The 12,412-nt window shown below is 49.9% G+C and overlaps 1 protein-coding gene across 5 annotated transcripts in view; it reads left to right on the forward strand.

The window, feature by feature from the left end:
- ASXL2 (ASXL transcriptional regulator 2) overlaps window positions 1-12,412 on the forward strand; it is a 127,230-nt gene that overhangs the window by 96,155 nt on the left and 18,663 nt on the right. For all 5 annotated transcript variants that reach the window (XR_012830901.1, XM_075706738.1, XM_075706736.1 and 2 more), the window contains one exon: window positions 5,774-5,900. Coding sequence is in view for 4 of the 5 variants with exons in the window: in XM_075706738.1 (XP_075562853.1) it covers window positions 5,774-5,900 (127 nt within the window). In the remaining variant the exon portion in view is untranslated. The remainder of the gene's footprint in view (window positions 1-5,773; window positions 5,901-12,412) is intronic.

Raw genomic sequence — 12,412 nt, forward strand, 5'->3', positions numbered from 1 at the left:
GATCAGGATTTAGTTCATAAACACATCAGAGTTAAAACTGCAAAATACAGCCAAATAATATGGTGCGTACTGGTGTGCCATCACCACACAGTATAGCGAGTAAGCAGATGGCTGCATTCCTTACAATCGTTTGGAAAAATCCCGAGTTAAGAGATTTGCAATATCTGAATCTAAATTGGCAGAGACACGTCAGTGCTCATCTTGCTGGAAAGCTGAAACAATCATTGGGAGAAACCCCCTTTGTTACAGTGAGTGTGTGCTGATATGAAAAACCACCCCACTGGGACTCTGAAATTTATGATGCAGGTCCAGAAGGATGGGTGGTTTCTCACCTGTCGCTGGGAAGTGCAGGTATCACTCTAGGTCTTTCCTCTGATCCTCTCCAGTCCACTGACCTTCATCTCATCCTTACCTAGCTTGAGCGGCCATCCCAGTGCCATCAGAATTCACAGAATCACAGAAACCCGGGCTGCTTGGGGTTGGAAGGAACCTTTGGGGTCCCTCTGCTCCAACCCCTCTGCTCCTGCAGAGGGACCTGGCCAGGCTGGACCCATGGGCCAAGGCCAACTGTGTGAGGGTCAACAAGGCCAAGTGCCGGGTCCTGCACTTGGGGCACAACAACCCCATGCAGCGCTGCAGGCTTGGGGAAGAGTGGCTGGAAAGCTGCCTGGCCGAAAAGGACCTGGGGGTGTTGGTCGACAGCGGCTGAACATGAGCCAGCAGTGTGCCCAGGTGGCCAAGAAGGCCAACAGCATCCTGGCTTGTGTCAGGGATAGTGTGGCCAGCAGGAGCAGGGCAGGGATCGTCCCCCTGTGCTCGGCGCTGGTGAGGCCGCACCTGGAATGCTGTGTCCAGTTTTGGGCCCCTCACTCCAAGAAGGACATTGGGGTGCTGGGACGTGTCCAGGGAAGGGCAGCGGAGCTGGGGCAGGGTCTGGAGCACAGGGCTGGTGGGGAGCGGCTGAGGGAGCTGGGGGTGTTCAGCCTGGAGAAGAGGAGGCTGAGGGGAGACCTGATCGCTCTGCAGCTCCTGACAGGAGGGGGCAGGGAGGGGGGTCGGGCTCTTCTCCCAAGGAACAAGCGATAGGATGAGAGGAAATGGGCTCAAGCTGTGTCAGGGAAGGTTTAGATTGGATATTGGGAGAAATTTCTTCATGGAAAGAGTGGTCAAGCATTGGAACAGGCTGCCCAGAGAGGTGGGGGAGTCCCCATCCCTGGAGGGGTTCAACAAACGGGCAGAGGTGGCACTTGGGGACATGGTTTAGTGGCCATGGGGGTGTTGGCTTGATGGTTGGGCTGATGATCTTAGAGGGCCTTTCCAACCTTAGTGATTCCTGGTTTTACTTTCATTATAAATGATCCAGCCCCCAAGCCAGGAAACATGAAATTAATTCTTCCTCTGCCCTTAATTAGTGGTGGACTTGGTAGTGTAGGTTAATGGTTGGACTGGATGATCTTCAAGGTCTTTTCCAACCCAAACGATTCGATGATTCTATGAAATTCCACCCTCTGCTCTGGTCAGGTTTATAGCGTTGGCTTTCATCTTTATCCGTTACCCTTTCATCTGCTGTTGGCACATACCTGGGATGAATAAGGCCGGGGGCTGGGTTGGGCTGCACCCTACAGAAGCTCTCCGGTGGGTGAATGGTCGCTTCGCCACCTTTTGTGTGAAGAAGGGAGCTGTACAATACAGACGTTCCCCCCATTAGGTGGGTTTTTAACATTGTCACCAGAGACCAGAGGTAGGTCCAGAGCAAGAAGCAAGCGCTCAGGAGCAGCTCCCGGGCCCGCTGCCGCCACCGTGTCCGGGAGGAGCGTGCTGCTGACATAAGGCCTTTGTGTAAATTACAGTTAAAGGAGGTGCTGATGATGCTGACTGAATGGCGCCATTTTGAGTTACGCTTCTTTTCAGTTCCACAGAACAAAGTGGTGGTTTCCACACTCGACAGCGGGGGCGGGGGGGGGGGGTACCGCAGAGCTACCCTTTGTGCAAACGCACCTGTGGGCTGGGGAACATCTGCCCACCATGGAGGGCGGCAGGGCATGCAGGGAGAACCAAGGACAACATCAAGGCAGACGAAATGAAAATAAGGAGCCCCTGCGCACGGTATCGCGGCAGGTCGGGGTCAGGGGAGGGTTGGCAGCCATGCTCCGGGGTCTCTGGAGGGACCCTCAGAGGGAGCCCTGCCGCTGCGCCTGGAAGCGGCCGCCTGATTGGTGGGTGCGGGGTAGTTAGCACTTTCCTGATTGGCTGGTTCCTGACGGGGGCGGGCTGGTGGAGTGGGGCCTTGCATGGCTGGAGCTGAGGGGAGCTGGGCCTGGTGTGGGGCGTGAGGGGAGCTGGGCCTGGTGTGGGGAGTGAGGGGAGATGGGCCTGGTGTGGGGCGTGAGGGGAGATGGGGCTGGTGTGGGGAGTGAGGGGAGATGGGCCTGGTGTGGGGTGTGAGGGGAGCTGGGCCTGGTGTGGGGAGTGAGGGGAGATGGGCCTGGTGTGGGGCGTGAGGGGAGATGAGTCCGTGGGGAGTGAGGGGAGATGGGTCTGGGGCGTGAGGGGAGCTGGGCCTGGTGTGGGGCGTGAGGGGAGCTGGGCCTGGTGTGGGGCGTGAGGGGAGCTGGGCCTGGTGTGGGGTGTGAGGGGAGATGGGTGTGTGGGGCGTGAGGGGAGCTGGGCCTGGTGTGGGGCGTGAGGGGAGATGGGGCTGGTGTGGGGTGTGAGAGGAGATGGGGCTGGTGTGGGGCGTGAGGGGAGATGGGGCTGGTGTGGGGAGTGAGGGGAGATGGGGCTGGTGTGGGGCGTGAGGGGAGATGGGGCTGGTGTGGGGCGTGAGGGGAGGTGGGGCTGGTGTGGGGCGTGAGGGGAGATGGGGCTGGTGTGGGGTGTGAGGGGAGCTGGGTCTGTGGGGCGTGAGGGGAGCTGGGCCTGGTGTGGGGTGTGAGGGGAGATGGGTGTGTGGGGCATGAGGGGAGCTGGGCCTGGTGTGGGGTGTGAGGGGAGCTGGGTCTGTGGGGCGTGAGGGGAGCTGGGCCTGGTGTGGGGCGTGAGGGGAGATGGGGCTGGTGTGGGGTGTGAGGGGAGCTGGGTCTGTGGGGTGTGAGGGGAGATGGGGCTGGTGTGGGGCGTGAGGGGAGGTGGGGCTGGTGTGGGGCGTGAGGGGAGATGGGGCTGGTGTGGGGTGTGAGGGGAGCTGGGTCTGTGGGGCGTGAGGGGAGCTGGGCCTGGTGTGGGGTGTGAGGGGAGATGGGTGTGTGGGGCATGAGGGGAGCTGGGCCTGGTGTGGGGTGTGAGGGGAGCTGGGTCTGTGGGGCGTGAGGGGAGCTGGGCCTGGTGTGGGGCGTGAGGGGAGATGGGGCTGGTGTGGGGTGTGAGGGGAGCTGGGTCTGTGGGGTGTGAGGGGAGATGGGGCTGGTGTGGGGCGTGAGGGGAGATGGGGCTGGTGTGGGGTGTGAGGGGAGATGGGTGTGTGGGGCGTGAGGGGAGATGGGGCTGGTGTGGGGCGTGAGGGGAGATGGGGCTGGTGTGGGGTGTGAGGGGAGCTGGGTCTGTGGGGCGTGAGGGGAGCTGGGCCTGGTGTGGGGCGTGAGGGGAGATGGGGCTGGTATCGGGTGTTACAGGGGAGCTGGGCCTGGTGTGGGGAGTGAGGGGAGATGGGTCTGTGGGGTGTGAGGGGAGCTGGGCCTGGTGTGGGGTGTGAGGGGAGCTGGGCCTGGTATCCGGTGTTACAGGGGAGCTGGGCCTCTCCCCTTCCCCCTCTCCCCCCGCCCAGTACTCACAAGGAGGTTATTGAGAAGACAGAGCCAGGCTCCTCAGGATATGGTGAAGGACATGGGACAAGAAACAATGGGCATAAGTGGAATGGTATAAGGAGAAACAGGACATAAGGAGAAGCTTTTTCCCCCTGAGGGCAGCCTGCAATGGCGCGGGGGCCCAGAGGGGTTGTTTTAGAGCAACTCTTTTAGAGCTCTAAAACAAACCTCCACCCTGGGAGGTTCTCAAGACCCGAGTGGGCAGAGCCCTGAGCGACCTGGCAGAGGCCAGGCTGCCCCTGCTCCGAGCTGGGGCTTGGACTGGAGACCTCCCGAGGTCCTTTCCCACCAGAATTATTCTGTGATTATGGCAGGACTCTAAATTTAGATTTGTTAAAGAAACCCCCAAATGTTTATAACGGAGATCAGAAGTGTGAAGCTGACACGGAATTTAAAAGAGGTATCTAGTGAATAATTGTTTCCTCCTCTTCCCACACATGCCTCAGCCACCATTGGCGTGGGTGCCTCAGGTGCTGCGTGACTGAGAACTGAGGTGACACAATGAACAAAAGCAGAATTGTTTTACCTGAGCCGAGAAAAATGCAGCAGTTAAATGGCGTGCAGAATAGGTGAACTGAACAAAACCTTAAATATTTGAAGCGATTTGCATGGTGGCAGTATGGGATTCACACAACCCCCAGAATATACTAGTGGTCTTCATAGCCTAGTACTTTCTTGACAATCACTGTGGCCTGCAGTTCATCTTCAAACCAATGAAGAATTTCTTGAACTTGTTCATGGATTTTTGTTACTCATATGAATGCCAGGTCTCTCTTTTTCTCCTTCTGTTTTTTTAAAAGCTTTTGACCTCAATAACAAGAGGTTAATTGTGCGTTGCAGGGGATACTTCCTCCTACTGATTTTCAATTTTGCTGTGTTTTGGTTTGGCTGAACTTTTTTGGGGTTTTTTTGGGTTTTTTTTTTTTTTTTTTTTAACCTGTGGTAGAAGTGGCTGAATAGGAACTATTTAATAAATTGGAAAACAGGAATCTAACATGTCCATTCATTATCTGCATCCTTTTGTTGTTGTCAGTCCTCCCCCGTTTGTGTCTTTACAAGCTGAAGGTCAGTCTGTCTTCTGTTTTCCTCGTGGCAGATTCTGCAGGTTCCTGCATGTTTTCATTCTCTCTCCTAGTTCTAACTGTATATCATTATTATTATTATTATTGATAGTGGTCAACTCTAGTTAACAGTCCTACTCATTTGTATGTACGCAGCATAATATTTCCCGTTACTTCCTATTTTGAAATTCTGCAGTATACTTGATCTGTCGTAATTTATTCTGCTGTTCAGTTTATTTGGGTTTGGATTTCATTTTTTGAAAACAGACACTTTGGTTTGGGTAAACGCTGCAGTTTAACCAAATTGCCTTCTTACTTCCTTGCCTTAGTCATTTGTGCGTTTTAGGCTGTGTTATGGTTGCCTTAACAGCCTTTTCTGAAACAAAGGACTTTGCTTTCTTCCCGGTAGTGTTTTCATCTTTGTTACTCTCCTAATGAAAAAAGTCTTTCCTAATGGGTAGCGTCTTTGTTGAAGGTTTTTAGTACGTTGCTACTTGCTTCTCCAGGAGACGGAAATGGATTACGTGATGGTGCTTTTACTTTGAAGTTATTTGTATAACTACTTCTTGAACCAAGTCCAGATTTGGAATCCTTTCTCTTTGCATTCTCTGGAGATCGTGTTTTTTTCATGAAAACAACGCAACTTAAGATGTTCCGCAACCGTTAACTTTTTGCTTTAGATGCAAAGGTAGGAAATCTGCCTACTTGTAGTAGTGTATTTAAATAGGCAGTATCAGCGTCCCATGTGAACTGAATGTGTTTCAGAAGTCATTTTGAACTTTTGACATAGCTGGAATCAGAACCCTAACTACTGGTTGCTCTAAAACAAGCGGTTTGTACTGTGTGCTAATAATTTCTAAGAATATTTTGAATTTCTTTTCGGTCATGTTCTTCTGTCCTCTTCCCCAGGCCTTGAAACAGCAGCAGCAAAAGCAACAGCAGCAGCAATGCAGAGCAGGCATGCCCGTGTCGTCTAATCAGCACGTCCTTCTGAAGGCCGTCAAGGCAGCCGGGGACTCCACACCTGCAAAATCTGGTACGTGGCAGTGACACTCCTACACGTTCTTTTACTGCCGTGTCTCTTTAACTTGCCTTTTATTGTTCTTAGGGGAAGAGAGAAGAAAGCGCTCTTTTCATATGGCATTCTTTTTGTTTCTGAAATAGTCTAGCTTCTATTTTCCTGGCTTTGATTTTATTAGGAATGCATTCAGTTAAGAATAGGTCTTGAATAGCTGTTATTGTGCCGTTGTCTGGTTAAAAAGCTTCTTTCTGTGATAAATGTCTTCCCCTGTAGTTGCCTGTGCGCTGTGGTCAGGTACTCCTCATGGCTAAGCAAATAGGTGGTGTTTGTCTTAGTATTTATTTTTTTCCAAAGTGGCTTCTCATTCTGTAGTGTGGCTTTCATGTCTTGTTCCAAAGATGTACGTTCTGATCTGAAATATCCCCAAGAGGTTTCCAGCATTTATGCTGCATTAGAAATTAATGAGATCACTGCTCTTCTCTTCTCCATTCAACAGTGCATGAGCTCCCTTACCCGCAGCACCATTTCACTAGTTAGCATAAATTCTTGGGAGTTTCTTCTAGCTAGAAGTGAGAATTTCTTCTTTTCTAAATACTTTTCAGTGTAACTGATTTCCATTATAAGCTCCTGATTCTGTGAACATGAGTTGTTCTCTTTTAGATGCAAGAAATGCCTCTGTGTTTGTATAGACTGATTTTCATGTTGTACAAGAAATGGCTTCGTAGACTAACGCCATCATTATTTTATCAATCCACAATTTGTCAGGTCATCTGTAAACATTACCAGTAGTGGCTCTGTACCCTCTCCCAGATCACTAAGCACCAATTCGCTTTTGTTCATGCTTACGGCAGAGATCAGAACAGTGGGCCCATCCAATCAAATTGAACACGTTTGGCCTGGTGACCTGTGTCCAACACTGCTGATAGCACATGCATGAGGTGTGCAAAAGCAGCGTAGGCGTGTGGTAGCGCTCTCCCAGAATGAAGCGTGTTGTGCTCAGGGAGCTCCAAAGCAAGAGGAGGTGCCTTTGCATTCCACGGACTCGGCTGGATTTTCTTCAGTGGATTTGCCTAACCTGGGGAGTGGGAATGTTGACTTTGTAAATGCCTCGTGGCAAACAACACGCTGTAAAAACTACTCATTTTTGTTTGTTTTGAGCCAGGCTCCTTACACCTTTATTTGATTCATTCTAATTATCCATCAGGCAGTGAACAACTATTGTTTATTCAACAACTTCTTGCCACCCATGACTTTTGTAGACATCTCTTTTTCTGAAGAGTCTGAAGAGTCCTACTGTATTTTCTCATTCCTTGTATGGAAAGCGATATGCTTTTTTCAATAGAGAATGAAAACTCTACACAGTATTCAGGGTGCAGATGCATTCTGGCTCTGTATAGCATCATTTTGGTATTTGATATTTTGTTCATCTTTTCTTAACAATTCCTAGCATTCAATTTGCTTTTTTTTTTGACCCAGCCAAGAGCAGGCATTTCCCTAGAACCATGGAGATTCTGACACTCTTTCCTCAGTTGCCATTTTCTATTTTAGAGTCCAACAGTATGTATGTAAGGTTAGGGGAGCTCTTTTTGTACATCACTTCATGTTTCTGTACAGTGAGTCATATCTGTTCTTTTATCACTCAGCCATTCATTGTCACTAAGTCCTTCTGCAGCTGTAATGGCAAGGGGGGTGTTGGGACCTAAGAAATAAACAGAATTTAGGTTCACAGAGTTAGTATATGTGGTATGGAGCAGAGAAAGGCAGGACCGGGACCAGCGGCATTGTGTGCAAGAGGAAAAGAGGGCTGGCTTTTTGAGGCTGAGATCTCTTCCAAAAAGCAGCGATCTCCTCCTCTGCTTCACAGTCCTGCTGATTCTGATCCGGCTTCACCGTCTTCTGCAACATGTATACAGTCCCTGTCTGTTTAAGCTGTGTGTACTTCTGGAGTCCCTGCCCTTATACCCCATCTGTTACACTAATTATCATGGGTAAAATGCTGTGCTATCTGTCAAACTCGGACACTTTATAAGATGGAAATTCCCCCCCCCCCCCCCCCCCTCAATAATTACCCTGTTTTTCCATCCTTCACCCTTGATTTACTTGAATGGTCCTGATTCATCTCAGAAAGATGATGATCATGAAAATGTGACCGTTGAGGAAGACGCAGCAAGAACGCTCACTCTGAAAGACTTCTGTCAGGTGTTCTGTCACAGACGGAGTGGCTGAGACTGGCCATCACGAAGCTTGCCCAAAAAAAGGGAGAGAAGGCAATCGGATCACAACAAAATTACATCTCCAATCCCAAATCCTAAGCTATTTGCAGTCGTCTTAAAAATGATAAAGCCTGATAACATGGGTAATACCAAATTGTTACCTTACAGAAAGAAGGTGTGCCTTCATTATTCTTATAGCATCTATTAACCTGATTCCAGTCCCAAAACTCCTTCCGCTTCCAAACAGTCAGTCCTTCAGCCAGCGAGCCTGTGCTTAGAACAAGGAACAACTGCAGTGGAGAGAGAAGCTGCATCTCTGCTACTGAGTTAATCATTGCCAAAGTACTGGGCACAAGAACTGGAACTCGGTCAATCCATTCTGCTCAATTCCCTGACATAGCTTTGGCTCAGGACAAGCTAGCAGTCTCCTAGGCGATCCCTGGCACGGCTTGGTGTGCAGCACAGGCCAAACGTCATTCCCTGCAGGCAATTTGAACGTGGCCAACCCCGCGCGGGGGAGACGGAAAGCTTGGGGACGTGAACGCAGCCAGTTTGTGCCAGTTGTTCTGAGGGCCAGGGGAATGCCCAGTGTCACCCTTCTGCTTGCTGGTGTAGAAGTAGCCAGAGAGGATTATACAACAGCAGTAAGATGATATTAGCCTGAAAAACATTTTGCTCTTGCATATTCTTGGCGTGATTACATGAATGTATAGCTGAAATTCATTGGTCAGGTTAAGAAATTTCACAGAGCCATTAGAAACTAGGCCTAGGAGCACCCTTGAGAGCTCATCTAGTCCACGTCCTTTCCTCAGGGCAGGAGCTATGATGCATTCCTGACGGACGTTTTCTTCGGTCTATTCTGAGAGATGCCGTTGATGCAAAGACGAAAAACTCCCAGCAAGTCTTGCCCTTCCTGCTTTGTTAACTTTATCCTTAAAATGTTTTTCTTAGCCTCTAATCAGAAAGTTTTCTTGCTTCCTCGGGTGTAAACCCAAGATTTCCTGTCCTATCCACCATGGACACAGAGTGCAAGTTATTTGATTTCTTATCCCTACCGCCTTTTATATAACTGGAGATGCATCCTCATCTCATGCTGATTTTCTTTAGTATAAAATTCTTTCTGTGTTTCAGTGTGTTTGTGTATTCTCCCTTTCCAAATAGCTCTAAACAAATCCAAACCAAAACTAGACCAATCTGTCCTGGCTTGCTGGTTATATACTGCTGGAATGTTTCTTGTAACATCTGTTCAGGCACATGCAAGGTTGCGGCTCTGCGCCGTATATCCAATTGAAAGGAACAGGCATGTTTATCAGCTGCACTTGATGCATCATTTAATAGCAGAGTGAGTATTTAACAGTTGATGAGGTTGCCTGTTGTTCCCAGGCAGCTTTGTAGTTCATACCCTTTCAAAAAGGTTAAGGGGAAAAAGGTTAATACCATCTGGCTTGTTTGAAATTCAGTCCTAAGCTGTGCTTGTGCCCTTTACACCTCGGCTGGTGTGGTCTGAGAAGGAAGCCAGAATTAATCCAGTAGAAAATTACACGTTTCCTGTGATGGTATTACAAAAATGCAGTGCCAGGTGTATGAAGTCTTTAGCATAAAATGATAGTTGAAAAGCCTTTTTGCTATTTCTCTGCTAACTAGGGTTAAACCTGAATGGTTCATTAGCACAACAGACAGATAGCGCTCCTGGAAGACCCCATCTCCTGAGCTCCCTGCCCCAGGAGGAATTGTGTCTTAGGGAAGTAGGAACAGGGGAGACCTAAGGGGGACTGAAACAGGTAGGATATTTCATAAGACTGTTAGCTAACATAATTATGAAAATAGACTAATGGAGTAAGTAATCCAAACTCCTATTAATTAGAGTACTTAAAGTATTGCTCGGTGTCTTTATTTTTGGTGATTCTAATGAGGCTTTTGCCTTTCCTGGGTACGGCCAGGGTCCTGCTGCTGGAGGCCTGCTGTCTGGCCCTTCCCAGGCACTGCATGTCAGGCTTCCGGGGCAGGAGGTCACGGCATGTCGGTTTCTCTCCTTATTTTGGTTTCACACGTCTCAAACTATTGCCACATCCCCTTTAATCATGGGTGAACTATTTTCTTTCATCATCTCTATGTAATTTTTGTTACTGTGGTTTTTTTCTGACTTCCCCATGTTTTGCTGCCCCCGCTCCATTGCAGACTGTCCTCGAGGGGATAAAATTTTTCCTTGCATCCTGGCTGACTCTTGCCTGTTTTTTCTTGTCCTCCTGCCTTGCACCACTGTCTGACAAGCCTGGCGTCATCTTCCTGCTGGCCTCCTGATAGGAACAGAGTGGTGACTACCAGGTCTCCCTCAACCTTTTTTCTTCTCCAGCCTGAACAAGCCCCGGTCCCTCAGCCTCTCCTCACAGGGCAAGCGCTGCAGCCCCCTGAGCATCTTGGTGGCCCGCAGCTGAGCTCGCTCCTTGTTTTTGTGTCTTCCTTTTATTAGAGGCACCAGAACAGGACACGGAATTGAGGTGTGGTCTAACGAGGGCTTAGCCAAGGGGAATAATCACTTCCCTTGATCTGTTGGCTGTGGTCCTACGGCCCAGGATGCTGATGGCCTTTGGCGCCAGGGCACGAGTTCAGGTTGTGTCTGCCAGGACCCCCAGGTCCCTTCCCGCAGAGCTGCCCCCAGCCTGTGTCGCTGCCAGGGGCTCTTCCTTCCCAGGGGCAGGGCTTTGCCTTTGTCCCTGTGAGATCCCCGCTGGCCTGTTCCTCCAGCCCGGCTCGGTCCTGCTGGTGGCAGCTCTGCCCTCGAGCGTAGTGACTTGGTCCTCACAAATTTGGCGTTACCTGCATACTTGAGCAAGTGCTCCATTGCCTCCCCCAAATAAAAATGTGAACCGGGACCGGTGCCCTGAGGCACTCGCTCGTTACCAGCCTCCAGGCAGGATGACTCTCCAAGCCTGGCTACCTCACGCGCTGCTTACCCATCTAGTTGTCCACCCATGCAGACTGTAACATCCCAGCTTGCACACGGTATTGTGGGACACAATGTCAAACGCCTTGCTAAAGTCGAGGTAAATGGCATCCACCTCTCTTCCCTCATCCACATACCCAGTAATTTGATCACAGAAGGCAATCAGGCTGGTCAGGCATGATTTACCCATGGTAAATCCATCCTGACTGCTTCCAGTCATCATTACCTCCTTCGTGTGACCAGAAATGTGCTCCAAGAGGAGCCGCTCCATGATTTTCCCAGGGAGAAAAGTGAGACTGTCCAGTCTGTATTTTCTCAGATTGTCTTTTGGGTCCTTTTTGAAGGTGGGTGCAACGTTTGCCTTTCTTAGTTGTGGGGAGTCTCCCACAATCTTCACTTCTTTCCAAAGACGGTAGAGAGGGGCCTTGTAAGGACACTGGTGGGCTCCCCCAGGACCCTTGGATTCAACTCCTGTTGTCCCACAGACTTGTATGGGTAGAGACAACCTTCGTGATTCATCTTCCTTGCCTGTCTTTCCTGAAGAGTCAGTGTCTCTCCATGCCAGCATCCAGCCGTCTGAGCTTTCCTACCTTAAAGATTGTGAGGGACAGAAAGAAGTCAAGGACCAGACTCACGTCACACGTGGTCTCAGGAAAGCCGCATTCCTCAGCTTTTGCTGTGACCATATTCAACCAATTGAGGGTAGGAGCAGTGTGTGTTTCTGCAGCCCCCAGTTAGACTGAACATTGATTACTGTGAAAGCCTTGACTGCTACTGCAACATGAGTGGCTTTTGTATCTTGTTCATCAGCATCCATGGAGTCCTTTTTTCCCCTCCTATCCACATGATGGTACATAGAAATAGCTCCCAGCCGGGACAGTGGGATATATTGAGGTGTGGAGGTAAATTAAGCAGACAAGTAGAGAGAGAACAATATTCTGATTGGAAAGCAACACACCGATTCCACCATTTCAGGGATGTGTTTAGTCAGAACTGGAACAGCTAGTGCAAGGAAGAGAAGGAAGGGGAAAGGAACTGGGCAGAGAGGAGAGTAAGAGAGGCAGATGGGGAAGAAAGCTGGTGCAGACTGGGTGAAGGAACTGATTAGTGCAAGTCGTTCATCAGAGCCAGCATTCATTTCATTTGTGACTTAATCACGTGTATTGTGGAGTTTCTCTTTCGAGGTATGGGACTTCAGTACCTTTCCATACGTGAGTGAGTACCTGTCATTACACATAAACCTAACGAGAGCAGAGGGAAGACCAGCTCTTGTCCTTAATTCATCTCGCTTCAGAAGAGGAGGGAAAGGGAGGCAGGGAGAATCTAGGGAAGACGCTCTTCCCACCGGCAGAAAAAATACTGCTATACAA

The sequence above is a fragment of the Pelecanus crispus genome, chromosome 3 (assembly GCF_030463565.1).
Source record: "Pelecanus crispus isolate bPelCri1 chromosome 3, bPelCri1.pri, whole genome shotgun sequence".
NCBI lineage: Eukaryota > Metazoa > Chordata > Aves > Pelecaniformes > Pelecanidae > Pelecanus > Pelecanus crispus.